Source organism: Trichosurus vulpecula, chromosome 1 (assembly GCF_011100635.1).
Source record: "Trichosurus vulpecula isolate mTriVul1 chromosome 1, mTriVul1.pri, whole genome shotgun sequence".
Lineage (NCBI taxonomy): Eukaryota > Metazoa > Chordata > Mammalia > Diprotodontia > Phalangeridae > Trichosurus > Trichosurus vulpecula.
This window is the reverse complement of record NC_050573.1, coordinates 259,195,065-259,212,027: the sequence shown is the minus strand read 5'-3', so window position 1 is coordinate 259,212,027 and position 16,963 is coordinate 259,195,065. Positions and strand designations below refer to the sequence as shown.

General features: G+C 35.7%; 1 protein-coding gene across 1 annotated transcript in view; it reads right to left on the bottom strand.

Annotated features, from left to right (window-relative positions):
- Positions 1-16,963, bottom strand: part of SPIDR (scaffold protein involved in DNA repair) — a 573,123-nt gene that overhangs the window by 512,758 nt on the left and 43,402 nt on the right. Inside the window, exon 5 of the mRNA XM_036758339.1 lies at positions 16,214-16,383. Coding sequence (XP_036614234.1) covers positions 16,214-16,383 — 170 coding nt within the window. The remainder of the gene's footprint in view (positions 1-16,213; positions 16,384-16,963) is intronic.

The window sequence follows — 16,963 nt, the reverse complement described above, 5'->3', positions numbered from 1 at the left end:
AATACAAAAGACAAGCAACTGTTATTTAAAAATTTGGGACAATTCATTTATTAAAAAAAACTTGCCTTTCAATATAGTGAGTAAATCTTCCTCTCTATAAGCCCTAGAGCAAACTATTACTATGTTAAGCCAAAGGGCTATAATGGCAATAAAAATATGTTGCTTAAAAATAAAAATTTTTAAATAGAGTCTCTGTCAATATATAAAGCACATCTCAATTACTTAACAATTCAACAATGAATGAATCCCACTAAGGTTTATGGGAGAATATTTGTGCAAATAGGAAGAATAAGCCAACAGAAAATCACAACCTTCCATTTAGATCTAAAAACAGAATTCACACAAAACTGGAAATCAGATATGTAGCTATCAGTTGAGAGTTACCAACCTCAGAGCACTGAAAACAAGACTGAACAAAACACCTATAAGGGAAACATACAATCCTACTCTGGAAGGCAGATAGACAAAATGGTGACATTGGTCCCTTTCTTTCATTTTGATACCTAAGATTTAATTGACAATTTCATCTCTAAGATTTACTCTGAACAAAAGCAGAACAAAATCACCTGTCAACAAAAATGATGAATTTATTTTCATTTTATTATTAAAAGTTCCATTTTTGAAGAAAGTAAAATTCTTGGTCAAAATATTTTGTTTCAATAGATAGTAAAAAATTTTATTTTAAAATAAAAAAATACTCAAAATAAGATTATGCAGCCAATCATTCATGCTTCAAATACTACAGGATCAAAGATTTCAAGCTGTAAATGACCTCGAGTCATCTAGTCCAATCCTCTTATTTTAGACATTAAGAAACAGACCCAGAGACGTGAATTACCCAATCACAAATGTAAGTAGCAGTCATTTTTCAAACACCAACCCCTTGAATTCAAGTCTAGCACTCTTTAGACTACACTGTACTAACAAAGTGTTCCTTAAATACATAGTAATTTTTTAGTAGGAAATGCCTGATGTTTAGAGGTCAATGACTTCATCAATACCTAGTAATAGCCTCTTCAGAGTCTATATAAGTAAACAAGAGAAACATCCACAATAAAAGGGAAAAATATAGGCGTCTTATGTTTTATAAAAGATATATCTGGGGATTTACTAATTTCTAGAGAATTTATTTCTCTTAATTCTATAGAAATATTTGGTTATTAGTAGCAATAATGGTAAACTTAGAGACAAAGGATTTTTGGTGCAGACACCTTGATAGGCATAAATTCATACAATGTTTACAGTAAAGGGTGGTTTTAAAAAAAAATCACAAATAAAATCCCTGTCAACATTTCAACTTTTGTAAAATTTGTTTTAGAACTCTTTTTCACTGCTCTATTATTTCAGGAATAAAAGACTTTTTTTTTTGGAGGGGGAAGGCAGGGCAATTGGGGTTAAGTGACTTGCCCAAGGTCACACAGCTAGTAAGTTTGTCAAGTGTCTGAGGCCGAATTTGAACTCAGGTCCTCCTGACTCCAGGGCCAGTCTACTCACTTCGCCACCTATATGCCCCCAAGACTTTTTTTTTTAATTGAAATTTGAGATGTGAATTGGTCTAGACCTCCTGGAAAGCAGTTTGGTGCTATAACCCAAAAGTCATTAACTGTGCATGTCTTTTGACCTAGAAACGCCACTACTAGGCATATACCCTTAAGAGATCAAAGAAAGAAGAAAAGACCCCACATATGTGTAAATATTTGTAGAACCTTTTTTTGCTGTAGCAAAAAGTTGAAAATAATGAGTGCTCATTAACTGGTGTGCCTAAAAAATTATTGTATATAAATATAAATCAATATTTTTGAGCCTTAAGAAGTGGTGAAAGGGACAGTGTCAAACAAACCTGGGAAGACTTGTATGAACTGAAGCACAGTGAGGTTAAGTGGAACCAGGAGAACAATTTCTACAATAACAACATTATATTTAAAAAAGAATTTGAAAGACTTAAGAAATCTGATCAATGCAGTGACCAACCACAACTCCACAGGGCCAATGATGTAGCCAACTACCGATCTGCTGAAAGCAGTAATGGAACTAAATAAATAAAGATAAAGAATGAGAAACACTTTTTTGGGATATGATCCAAACGTTTATGTTTTGTTTGACTATAACTAGTTATTACAAGGATTTTTTTCTTTTTTTTCACTGGGGGAGGGATTTGGGAAAAAAGAGGGACTAGCAATAGGACTGCCAATAGGAAGAAGATATCATTAAAGCTTAAAAAATAAAGATGCACAGAAAACAACAGAAGGAAATTTAGAAGGAAATAAAGATAACCATGGAAGCTTTGAAAGTAATATGTTGAATTTATTACATGTGTTCTAAAAGCAAAGCTATATGCAGGGTGTCCCTAGAGAACTAGGCCTAGAGTCAGGAAAGCTTGGGTTCAAATCCTGCCTCATATACTTACTAGCGGCTTGACCTTGAGCAAGTCACTTGACATCCATCTGTCTCTATTTCTTCATCTGTAAAATTCAAATAATAATAGCACATACCTTGCAGGGTTATTTTAAGGATAAAGTAATATTTGAAAAGCACTTTGCAAAACTTAAATCACTATTTAAGTTATAGTTATTATTATTGTTATGATCATTATTATTACATCAATGAACAGCCACTGATTAAGTTTTTAGAAAGTTCAAAAATCAACTAGAGGGATGGTAGCACAGTGGTTATGTTGAATTTTTAAAAGAAACAGTGATATTTTAAAATTTTAGATAATAAACCTTTTAAATCTTTTTTGTAAGTTTGTAGCATATATACTTCTGAAGTTATTAAGCTTAGAATCAGGGAAGTCTCATCTTCATGAGTTCGAATCCAGCTTCAGACACTAATGAGGACTAACTGGTTGTGTGACCTGGGAGAGTCACTTAACTCTGTTTGACTCAGTTTCCTCATCTGTAAAATGAGCTGGAAAAAGAAATGCCAAACCACTCCAGTATCTTTAGAAAGAAAACTCCAAATGGGGTCACGAAAATTGGACACAACTGAACAATGACAACAAAAGACTTTTAGACACCCTGCATAATAGATTCAAGGTTTCATATGCAATTTCCTTTTCATCATTTTAAAAAATCAATTACTTAAATAGAAATTAAAAATAAATATTCTACTTGAAGATTTTGGTAGTTACTGATTTGTACTAAATCTACTTCTACATGAATCCCTAGATGATTTGGACTTCTACCAAGCTTGAGGCTATACAAACAAAATTATTCTACTAATTTTCTTATGCAGTAGTTTCTCTCCTATCTCTTACCCTGAAGCCAAATTCTCTCCAAGGGAGGTCATATTTAGACAAGGATCACAGGACTTGCCAGAGAAGGTAGGTCTTCATTGTTATTTCCTCATTGCTCAGTCCCTCCTCACCCAAAAAATCATATCCTAAGCAACAGTTATACCTCAAAGGGAATACTGCAAACACAGGTGACCTTTTCATTTTTCTCATCCTTCCCCCAAGCAAACTCACTCTGGACTAGGGACAGAAACTTAAAACCCAGGAAGGAAGAGACTTCAAGCCAGAATCCAATCCTCTAAAGTAACAGCAACATGAATCATTTCTGTCCTCAGTAGATGCACTATCAACCATACTGTATATGGTTCTAGGCGGCCTAGGAATACTCATATCTGAAATACAACTTTAAAAACTCTCTATATCAAATATGCTGATTGTCAAGAACTCCACACCTCTAGATCACCAAAATGACAACTTTTAAGGTTATTTTAAATTTATCTGGCATGCAGCACAGCAGGAAATGACAGTCCCAAAATACTACCTTTGACTACATTAGGATTTGGGGGTTTTTTTCCCTCTCTTTCCATAGAAGTTTGGAAGGAAAGCAATTCTTAAGAAAAGCCAAAGATTAAACAGAGCAGAGCCGAAGGATTAGGGGGCTGCTCAGACTCTGACGTAAATAGTCTAGAGCAAAGAAGAGTCCCAGAATGAGCAGCATATTCCTGTCTCTGCCCTACATTGCTACTGGATCTTCTGTGGCTTTTTCCAATCCTTTTGGCTCCTCGTTGCCATGCAAATGGCCCGCACCCACATTCTGTTCACAGGGTTGGATTAAGCCAACCCTGCCTTTTAGCACAGAATTCAATGTAAAAGGAAGGCTTTTAGTGAAATTCTCAACTTCTCCACTCACTTTACCTGAAACACTTTCTCCACTACACTCTATTAAGGCATCATAGCAGTAAGTAATCTCCTGCTTTTGAAACAAATCATCTGATACTACATATTTATTCATATATTCATTTCTTTTTAAAAAACATTAATCGCTGTCATTTCAACACTAAGGAATGATTCCATTTTTCCAATGTCAAGCTTGTTGGATTGTAAAAATAGACCTGGTAGACACTCCGATTATAGATGACTATTCATAATCTGTATCTATCGACATTTAATAAATGTGCTGTTTGGTTTTTAAGCACAAAAATGTTCTACCTATGACACACAGTGTTATGTACCATGTGCTACAGATTTGAATCTAAATCCCTAACGACCAAAGAGATATGTTAGTAAGATAGTGGGCCAGGGTTAAGGATATAATTTCTGATACTAATTTCACTTGACCATGGTACAAACAAGACCATCATTATTCATTCATAGGATGAGAGATTTAGAGTTAGGATACACACATACATACATACATATATATGCCTATGTGTACATATATTTACATGTATATATGTGCATGTACATACACACACATATACATATATCCATATGATATGATACAGTCATTTGGCCTTTATAGGATCATAGATTTAAATGTGGAAGGGATCTTAGAGGCTATCAAGCCTAAGGCTACTATGATTCCTAGAGAGAATAAAAAACCATCTGTTCCAAGGCTACAAACTACCCCCTAATCTTAACTAGGTATTTTATAACAAAGTATCACTGATAAAAAAAATTTAAAAAGCCATAAATGTGAGTGGCTCAGTGAGGCACATTGACATTCATTATAGGAAAAAAAAAAACCCTGCCAAATTGCATATCCAACTGATACTAAGTCAGGGGTATGTGTCTATGTGTGTGTTTATTACATACATGTATATTGTATACTTAATGTGTATACACACAAAGATATATGTGAATATATATGTTTATATACACACACATATGAATATAGAAACCATATGCTATTTATATTTGGGTTGTCATGGCCAAAGAAATCACCAAATTGCTAGCCTGCTGGTGATGAGCACCCCACCACCCGCCCAATTTAGGCTGACCTCAGGAAGCAGAACGTCTGTGGCCAGGACCAATTCTCCTTGTACATCAGCACTCCTCTGGCATGGCCTTAAGAGACCTGGGATCTCCTCCATATTATAATGAAGCCTGAGAGAAGGACGATCTAAAAGTAATCATTACAAGCTATAGTGTTAAAAAGAGAACCTAATACATTTAACTCTTAAATTTTCATTATAAATCCAACAAGTTACAGTGAGTCAAGAAAAGGACTGAAAAGAAGAAGGCTATATACTTCATTATCCACATTCTTTGCTGGTAATATCTTAATATATGAAAGGAAAAAAATCTTCCTCACTTGCCAGGAACTACAACAATTTATTCTGTCTTTTAAAGATAAAAAGGCAAGGAAAACACATTACTAATGATAGCTGTCTTCAAGTATCTGAGCGCTGTCACATGGAAGAGATATTTGACTTGTTCTATTTGGCCCCAGAGGGCAAGACCAGAAAGAACTGGTAAAAGTCACAAAGAAAAAATGTAGGTTTGACGTCAGGAAAAACTTAACTATTTGCATTATCCATAAGTGGAATGACTGCTGGGAGGCAGTGGGTTCTCTCTCATTGGAGACCTCTCATTGGAGAGGCTAGATGAGCATTTACAAGATATAACATAGAGGAAATTCCTTCCTGGATGTGTGTTATTAGACCAGCTGGCTGCCAAGGTCCCTTTCAACTCTGAAAATCCGGTGCTCTTCCAAGCTTAAGAAAACTTAAACCATGAAGTGACCATTACAAGGTGCTATCTAAAAAAACATTAGTTCCACAAAAGAACATTTTTTAATTATTCATTACTGTTGAGCTAAATTGAAATTTTTGTTCAAAAGATTATGTAGATTTTACCTATAATATAATCCTATAGATGTGAATTTCATTGTGCTTCTGGAAATGATTCCTCTTTAACATTGTTACTGTTACTTACATACACAGAGACACAGAGACACACACATGCAAAATTTTGTTTCATTAGCTTAAAACCAAAAGAAATGGGGTTGATTTTTAAACAGTAATAAAATACTGCTAAGAAGAAATGTAGTCTGAGAACATACTGGAAGAGAAGTAGTGAATTCTAATATGTCAAAGATTTGTTTATCTGTACAACAAAGTTATAACAGTAAAAAAAAAAAAAGACTGCCAACAACATTTAAGACCATACGAAACATGCCAACAACATTTAAGACCATACAAAACACTGACCTCAACCTCCAAAGTCACCTGTCAATTAACTGATTGTGAAATGCTCTAAAAACAAAATGCAACATATGGGGGAAAGTGTTGTTTATAATTTCTTTTTGAACTGTTGAAATGAATTATAAGGTTTTTATCCCCCCCCCCCCAAAAAAGGAGAAAAGTATATTTGACTTTACAAATTGGAAATTAATTTCTACTTCTATCATTGCTTGGCAAGTAATTAGGTATCTAACTGTCCATTTTTAACATGGCAACAATAAAGGAAGTTGAAGACATCATGTTTTATCTCTCTCAACATAGCAATGAGTAATATAATGCACATTAAACTTTACTTTCATGCCTCTATCATTCTTTTTAGAAAAGCATTAAAAATTAAGGAAAATGCTTTTTTTAAAAGAAGATGAAAGAGATGATGAGAGAATTGCCTTTATCTTCAAGGCAGAACTTATCTGTTCTCAATGACAGGATGACAATGCAATCTCTGTGAATATTATATTTTAGCAAGGAGTCAAGAAACCAATTCCATTAGCTATAGAAACTAATAGTTATCAACCACTCTTATCAAGATTAAAATTTTAAAATGGGGATGATCTCTTAAGCTGTCCTCCCTATAATTAGAAGCTGCTTATGGGCACTGACCTGAAAACCCACCTCTGTGAAGACAAACAACTTTAATAATTAAAACTGGAATGTCTAAAGCATTTTACATATCCATTCATCATTCTAGCATGTGAGATCAATTACCACACACATTTCAGTGCAAAATGCACTGATCTTAAAATCAAGAAACCCTGATTCGAGTTTGAACATTAATACTTATTTGCTGTGTGACCCTGGAAAGGTTGCTCAACTTCAATTTTCTCATCTGTAAAATGGAGATAATCACAGCGATGATGACGACGATGACGATGTCTTTGGATGGCAAAATAGTGTTGGGAGATCAACTGCTCAAAGATAACATTTTCAAAATAAGACTTGTATAGGACAACAATTTGACAGACATGGCATAATAAATAAAGAGCTGGCCTTGGAGCTGGGAAGACATAGGTCCAAGTCCTACTACTATCACATACTAGTTGAACAACCACAGGCAAGTCATTTTTCCTCTCGATTCCCCTGGCAACTCTTTAAGACTGGCTCAGAGAAGAGTTATAGCTAAGCATCCATGGGGGAAGTTCTCCCCAACAATGAAATAACAGATCTAAACAAAAGCAAAAACACAGAGCCCTAGAGTAAGCATAGTAAGGCTTCTTTAAAAAGTAAAAAAAAACAAATTATTCCACTATGTCATTCATTCAAGGTACAGAGGCTTACGATCACATAAGAGAGTAAAATAATATCTATTATTTATATATAACATATATTATATAATATATAAATAATATAAATAAATAAAAAATAATGTTTACATTCATCTGACCATATTCCTAGAAACGTTACAAACCTGAAATCTAATTTTTACCAATTTAGATCCTGAAAAGCTCCTGGAAAGAGGATTCTATTTAGTACTAACAACATTTTTGGCATTATCTTGGACTCTTTCTTCTACCTCATCTGGACTATGTCTTATTAATCAGTCCCTTCATCTTAATTCTCACCACTGTTACCACCTAAGTACAGGTCTTATTTGTAATATTCTCTTAACAGCAGTCCTCCAGCCTCCATTTTCCCCTCCCTTCAAAACATTCCTAGCACAGTATTCTAAAGCAGTGTACATTACAGTAGGTACTTAATAAATGTCCATCTGTTAATAAGGTCAATTGAACTGAATTTTTTCTTTTTTTAATTCAAATTAATTTTTATTTTTAGTTCCCCATTCTCTTTCCCTCCACACCCTTCCCTACCCATTGAGAAGGCAAGAAATACTATACCCATTATACATATATAGTCATGCAAAATACATTTCCACATTAGCCATGTTCGGGGGGTGGGGGTGGGGGGCAAGGAGGGGGTAGAAATGCTTCAAAATGCACTCTGAGTTCATCAGTTCTTAATCCAGGATAGCACTTTATATCATGAGTCCTTAAAGTTGGAGTATATCATTACACTGGTCAAAGCTACCAAGTCTATCTGTTGAACTGAATTAATAAGGGCTCTCAAATTATTTTTCCTTATTCAATAATCATTATAGAGTTTCATTAAGTCTTTTGTTCGGCTGTGGTTTCAGGATAATGGTGAATTTAGAATGACAAATGTATAATAATAATAATGATGATGGTAGCCAGCATTTATATAGTACTTACTATGTGCCAGGCACTATGTTAAGTGCTTTACAAATATTATCTTATTTGATCCCCACATGAATGAATTATCTCCCTTTTACAGTTGAGCAAACTGAGGCAAACAGAGGTTAAATGACTTGCCCAGGGTCACACAGCTAGTAGTCAGTGTCTGAGGCCAAATTTGTGCTCAGGTCCTCCTGACTCCAGACCCAGAACTCTAACCACTGCAACAGCTATTTGCCTATTTTTTAACAAATCCCTCTTAATTATAGTGCCTTCCCTCTGGTGATTATTTCCAATTTATCCTGAATAGAGTTTGGTTATAGGTAGTTGTTTACATGTTGTCTCACCCATTTGACTGAGCTCCTTGAGAACAAGAACTGTCTTTTATCTTTTTTTGCATCCCCAACATTCAGCATGGTGCCTGGCACATTGTAAGTAGGCACTTAATAAAATGTTTACTGACTGACTGACAAGAGGCACTTACAAAAGAACTTATTTCTCTCTTATTACATCTAAATTTTTATCGATATGAATTTGATTCTTGGATGGGAAGGACAGCATCAGGGGTGGTAAGAAAGAAAAAGGAGGAAAGAAAACCTTATCAGATTATCATCTTTCATTCCATTGGACTCCTTTTTTCTCTCTGAATAACCTCTGGAACAGAGGAAATTGGAAAGGGGAGCAGAAATACGATTACTAAATTAAGATGTCAGAACACAGGTCAAGTGGCATGAAGACTCAATTCCCTAGGAAAGGGAAGAAATGTAAGAATACTACTACAAGAGTTCTTCTACTTAAAACTGTCAGAAAGAAGAGGGTACATAATCCTTTGAACATTTTTAAACGCTTTTGTAATTTCAGAGCCAAAAACATTAGTTGAGTCAGCAACTCTATAAGGTGGTCCTAGTTAAATCATCTCTAAAACATTAATAACTGTCCAAAATGTCTTCATCGAAATTGATTAAAAATTGTTGGTCTTTGATAAAGACAATGCACACAGTGAACAAACTACTGAAATAAATCCATAGGAAATAATTCTAATTTCAAATTTATCTTACATAGTGTTTTCATCATACTCCCTAAAAATTAACTCTATACTCTTACTTTCTTAATCTTACTTCAGCACATAAATGAAGATTCTAAGTTTAGACTTGAAGGATTCTTAAATGTTAATAATCATTTTAAAGTATTAATTGTAATATTTTCACATCCATGCAGATGACCTTACAATATACTTCTCTAGCTCTGTCGTCTTCTCCATACTACATTCCCAAATCTCCTACCCTGCGCTGAACATTTCTATTTGGATATTGATACCATCATTCCCCAGCTCCCCAGGATAGAAAAATAATTTTTTTACTTATTCCTTTTTCTCTTCCTATTCACAGGCCACTGATTGATCAAAAGCTCTATATAGGAGCTTGCACATCAGTCACATCCAAACAGTAATACTTCTGAGCCATTCAAAACTAACCAAAACTTTAACATTCTACGCTGGCTATAAGTAATACAAATGTCGAGTCTTTTCTGACTGTTGATACTAACCTATGATAACAACAAAAAACATTAAAAGACATTTAACAGGTGTCTGGGCTTGGTGAACTTGGTTTTGAGAAGGCTAGTTCTGAAGTAGGCTTAGGAAAGAGTTTGTCTTATTCTGGTTAGCTTAGGTCAAAGGCAACAGTCTTAATGATTTTTCTACAATTGGACAGATGATTTTTAGATACACACAACCAAATGAGGTGTCTCTACATCAGGATTCTAACAAATTACATTTTCCTTTTTTTAAATAACAATTTTTTTAAAAAGCACTGTAAAAAATACTTTCTAATCCTCTCTCTGGGGAACAAAGCCAAATCACGGAGATAAGGACTTTTAGCTATAGCTAAGATTTTATGCAAACACATTCATCAAATGTCAGCAGACAAACCAAAATTTTCAAATGATTATCTGATAGTCACTAACTAGACTAACTTACTATAATTCAACTAAATTAAATTCAACAAATATTTATTGAGTGCCTATCTTGCAGAAGATACTGTGTGCTAGGTGCTGGAAATAGATGAAATAAGACAAAAGCCCACTCTCAAAGAATTTAGAATTTAATAATAATAATAACAGCTAGAATTTATATAATACTAAGATTTGCAAAGTAAATAAAAGGGAGTAAGAAGGCACATACACAAAAATCTATGACAAGAGGTACATTTAAATAACTACAAAGGAGCTCCTTATGGCCGAGTCCTGGATCCTTCCATCCAGAACTACTCCAATGTTCAAGGTAGACCCATGCATAGCTCCTAGTAAGGTAGAATTCAGGCAACTAGGAACTTGGTACAGTGAAATAGGTGCTAGCTCTATAGAGACAGAGGAACTAGATTCCAGTGTCCCCTCACATAGCAGGTTTCACAGACCCAGGAAAAGTCACTTATTAAAAAGAAAGCGTGGGATGAGAGAACCTCTCACTTCCCTTTTAACTCTAAGATCTTATGATTGATTTCAGGTCATAAGTAATAAAGAGCAGGAGACAGGGAATATTTGGCCCATAAACTCCATGACATCCTCACACACCTTCAACACACCTTCACAAACAGACACAGCAAGAAATTACAAAAGGCAGATGACAATTTTTTATCAGAATGAGTATTCCGCATTGGCATTATCTCTGAGAGTCCTCTTTTTCCAAATGCAAATTTCATCAGAAGAAAGCTAGGTATCAAGAACACAACTATAAAGAAATGAGGTCATATCACTTCTAGTCAAATAAGACACAAATAAAAGTCCATGTATTTTCTACAGTCTTGTTTGCCTGGCCATCTGAGAAACATGCAGTCCAACAGAGTTCATTTGCCAGTCTAGATAAAAATCTGTTACACACTGAATTCCTTTCCCAATGGCCAAGGTTTCCAAGAAGATAGTCTAAGCTCCTAACTCTGCCCTTCATTGTACAATATAGCTCAGTTCCTCTAGACCAGGGGTGGGGAACCTGAGGCCTCGAGGCCACATGTGGTCCTCAAGGTCCTCAAGTGCAGCCCTAATGGATTCAATCAAAGGGCTGCACTTGAGGATCTAGAGGGCCACACTTGAGGACCTAGAGGGCCACAAGTGGCCTTGAAGCAACAGGTTCCCCACCCCTGTGTCTAGACCATATTATATCCACAAGCCTTAGGTGGTCTATGGAAATAAGATAACCTCCAATATACCTATTCTGTACTTCTATCTATTTTGACTAGTTTCTTCAGATCTATGCTTGTCTTCCAATGCCTACAAATTTTTATGCCAGCAGAACAATTATTTTTTGTGTGAGAAATCATTTTCCTACAGTCATTTTCTGATCCACTGTAGTCCATCGACTTTTTGTACCAAGGTTTCCCGATTCTCAGAAAAATATTCTCACTCAAATCTTTTCAAAATGCATAGTGATAGGTTTTGGTCAGAAAACTACTCTATAACAAAGATTAGACAGGACTAGTGGAAACCTTCAGAAAACTTTGTACTCTACTAGGAAATCTCTGGACCCATTCTGGCTCTCCAAGCAAAAGAAATCTAAGATATTTACCTCAGTGAATGTAAAGGTACATCTTCAAAAGTCATTTAGTTCTATATTCCTTAAACCCAAGAACACTATAAAATATTTACATATGATGATTTATAGGAACCATTTCTTTTTCTGAAGAGAAAAAATGTTGCTAAAAGGCAAGAGAAATGTTTACAAAGTAAAGGCTTTTTGTTTTATTTTTGAGTCTCCCAAAGCAGAGACAAAAAACATTTGATTATGAAAAGGGAAGGGGGTAAAAAAGAAAGCGGGAATTGGGGGAAGAGGGGATGGAAGGGGTAGTAAGTAATGGTAAGAAGAAGAAAAATAAATTAACCAATGATTGCCACAAATCAGCTTATTCAGTACTACAAACTCAAAGCTTAGAGTTCATCCAATTAAGAAGGGATTTGTGAGAAAGATAAGAAAACAATTTTTGGCAAGAAGCCCAAGAATGAAGTTGTCTTTCTTAGTTATTCTTATAAATAGAACGATATCTAAAAACTTGATGAGATCAGAAATAGGAACATAAATTTTAATATAAATATACATAAAATTTAATATAAAGTAAGAGGAGGGTTTTCTAAACTTTAGTCCAGACCTTTTGTGCTTTTGTAAACAGCTCAGTCCACACATAACCTAAAAAGCATTGTCTGAACAACAATTCACTGGTTTAAAATGTTAAGATTCCTTATTAAAACTGACATAGAAAAAAAATGACATTGTCAGATTGAATTTATTACTTTCAAAAGTTTGCCATGTCCTACACTAATGGGTTCAGACATCCTTTAGTTCATCTGTTTCCTAGGTCAATAACTCAGAAAGAAGGCCACTTATATGCATCCCTAAACTTTTCCAAATCTTTCTAGGAGAGCTTTCTCATGCCCCACTGTCCTTTAGTTTCAGAACTCACCAGGGCAAAAGAATATAACATTTGTTCCATAACCAGGATCTGCAATTCAAAGTCACAAATCTTCTAACAAAGCTATATTAGCTTTCTCTACATGACCAACTTTAATCTTACGAGCCAGCCTCAACTGCTCACCTTACCCAGGGCCTGAAAATGCTGAGGCTGCTTGCTGTTTACTATGACTATTAACCCGTATGAAATTTCCGCATTTGTCACTACATAACGAACTTGGAAATTACATAACAAGTCTCATTTAAATCCAATTTCCTTCATACTTCCTTAAGAATATACACAGCTAAAAGTAAACCATCTGCTATGTCTCTGCTGCTCTCTACAGGGAAGCAGTTAGGGAGGCACTGCTAACATGAGTTACAGGAAAATGACTTTGATGCTAGGGTGCCGTCTACTGGAGAAAATGGAAATTAAAGAGTTGGATTTATTAAGGGTCCTGAAAGATAGCACTGCAGAGACCAGAGGATTTAGATCTAGAAGGGGCCTGAGAGGATGTCCAGGTCAACTCCCATTTTAATAAGGCTCAGAGAATTTAGGTGAATTGTACAGGGCCACAGGACCAGGATGAGAACACAGGTTTTCTGAACACAAATCCACTACTCTTTCCATTACAGCACATCACTCATGAGACACCTCCCCACCCACCCCCTGCCAAAAAAAGCATCTCTACAACTTTCGATTCATATTATATATGAATGTCCTTCAAGAAGTTCAGGCGACTATCAGCTCTATAACGCAGCCTACTATAATGTTAGTTCTGAGGTCTGTGCAGTGGAATTGTTTGCTAATTCAATGACCATCACTTCCTGAGTCAGGTTCCAAACACAGACTGCAGTCGAAATGCTGAGCTGTACAAATAGGGTTAAAATGAAATTCTAGTGCAGAAGTTCTTAACCTTTTTGTGTTGTGGACTCCTCTGGCAGTCTGGTAAAGACTATGGACTCCTTCTCTGAATATAAAATAAAGTAATAATACTTTATACTCTGAGTATAAAATAAAATACGCAGGATTACAAAGGAAACCAATCATAACAAAATACAATTGTCAAAATAATTTTAAAAAAGTTCATGGGTCTCAGATTAAGAGCCCCTGTTCTAGGAACTACCTCATGTGCTCTTACAACAGCCTCATAACATGAAAGCAGAGAGGATATACGGCAAAGCAGAAACCACACAAGATAGTATCAAGGGAGCTGAATCTAACTCCTAAATCCTCTCTGTGTAACCTTAACATCATTCTCTGGAATCCAGATTCCTATTTAGTAAAAATGAAAAGACAAGGCTAAATGATATCTACAATCCCATCAATGACTGATATTCTATGATTCCTAAAGCTATTATTCCTAATTTAAAAGGGAAGACCTAAGTACAATACAAGGGAATATATGAAGTCCTGCTGCAAGTCGCTGGGAAACTAGAATCCCAGTCTCCTGCCTTTCAGTCCAGGACAGTCAAGCAGAAAGAAAACCAGCCTAAAATCCAGGCCCAGATCCGCCATTTATTAGCTGTATGACTTTGAACAAGGTAGTACCACCTCTCTTCATCTACAACAGCTAGGTGATATAGTGAATAAAGTGCTAGGCCTACAGTCAAGAAAACTTGAGTTCAAATTTCACTTCAGACATAGAAGCCAATCCAGGCCTTGAAAAGGCAGGTACAGAAGATGAAAAGCAAGGACAGAGAACGAATGACAGAAACAAAAGCATGGGCATAGTCAGTGATAAGAAGTGTCAGAAGAACTAAAATTCCATGTCAGCTGAGGATGACCATCAACACTAAAAATACAAAGGACTTCTTTCCTGCAATTCTGGAAGCAAGGGGGAAACTAAAAGGGGGTAGTGAACCCACAGACTATTTGGGCTGATGGAATGAAGAGTACGTATAACAGAGAAAAAGCAGGACTGTTCTAATCCTTTTGGAAGTAAAGTAATATGGGACAACCTCTAAAGTGAAAAGACCAGAAAAAAATGGTTAAGAAGTAAACACCCCAAATTAATGAGAAGATAAAGAAATGTAAAGCTGCCATCAACCTGGACACCAGGCCCACAAGAACTACGCCTCAGAGGATGGAAAGATGTGACCAGTGAGCACTGTTTGTGATCTCTGAAAACTATACAGGAAGCAGAGGCACTACCTCCAACCACAGCTCTGGAAGGGTACACCTAATTAAAAAAGGAAAAAGGTAGGCCAAAGGGAATGGACAGTATGTATTAAGAAGATGTACACAAGGGAAGAAATCTAGGAAAAAAGAAGGGGAAATATGATGACGAACATCTGAGTGAAGATCAACGGAGGCAGGGACAAGCTGATCACACCAGCTCACACATCAGATCACACTGGGGCCACACAAACAGAACAAGCAAATAAACAAGGACTTCTAGAAACTGATCGATCACAAGCCTAACATGAAATTCATGTTTAGCCTGGAAAAAAACTGATGATCATTTTTCCTAATATGTTGTAGAAAGGAATCTTTTCCAGGTTAGATGGTTACAACTCTGAAAATTTTGTAATTCTAAGATTCTTTTCCATTGTCAGTCAGCTGTTCACTCCTCTGCTGAATTTGTGTGATTCTTAAAAGCAGTACACCTGTATTAATGCCTGAATTTAGAGAATGTTGTTAAAAGTCAGTTCAACTATTAATAAAAGGGTTTATTTCTACTAGCATCTGTGAACAAATTTGGGTTTTGCCCCAGTTTCTGGTTAATCTGCCACGTGTAGTGGGAATGTGGAACATTTTAGCTGCATTTCACCTTTACATCAATATGGTCAAGCCTGGTCAATAAACTGACTTAATACAGTTGGATCAATGTTACAACTAAGAATTTAGATTCTAAACATCCTGCAAAGGTCCTAGCTTCCCAGAAATATAGTAAGGCTGAATACAGTAAGGCCTTTTCTTGTTTCTCTGTTTTCTCTAGATTTAAACCATGTAAAACTCGGGGAACAAAAGGACTTAAATACTAATTCCAAGGGGGAAGCAGGGGGAGAGAATTTACTTGTCAACAAACACACAAGACAGAAAACAAGTATATTGATTTTTTTTTAAAAGAAATAATTTATATTCCAATAATGAAATGAAAAATATACTTACTTGAGAAAAGTCATGCTCTCTTTCCTCGCTAGTCCGAGGACTGCTACTTGCACAGGAAATACAGTCTGATATTTCCACAGCACTCTCATTTTCTCCAAAATCAGGACATTCATTACCAACATCTTCTTTACTATCACTATCATTCTCCCAGTCAATGTATTGAGGTTCACCTGAAACACAAATTTCGATAAATTACAATGAACTTTAACTTCAACCCTATAAATATCTGCAGAGATTTTATTCAACATTGAGAAATGAGCTAAAATAGTAATTTCCTATAGAGATACAGCTGGCCTAGAATCAAGAGGACCTGGGTTTAGGCACTGCTTCTACCCCAGACTGGCTGTGTAACCTTGGATAAATCACTTCAGCTCTCAGTTGACCCAGGCAATTCAAATGATCTAAGAAGGGGGAAAGTTGCTGATATATATCCATAGAAGGAATTTCCTAAGAGTTCCTTACTCCAAAGAAATTACTGATGTAGTAAGTGAAGTCTAACTGGGCATGATCTTTGCAAAACTTCCTTAAATTAAAACTAGATATTTTAATTTTCAAGTAACACTTAAGTCGCTCAAACATGACAAAAAACATTCAGAAGCCACCACTTAAGAATACTCAGGACGCTTGCCACGGGACAAGAACAAGATGGCTAGATGTTCCCAGTGAAATGAGGGCAAGAGTTGTGTGTCAGGGGTCACCACACATACCCTGAATCACCCCATGTGGCATAAAACCAAGACTGAAAAGCAG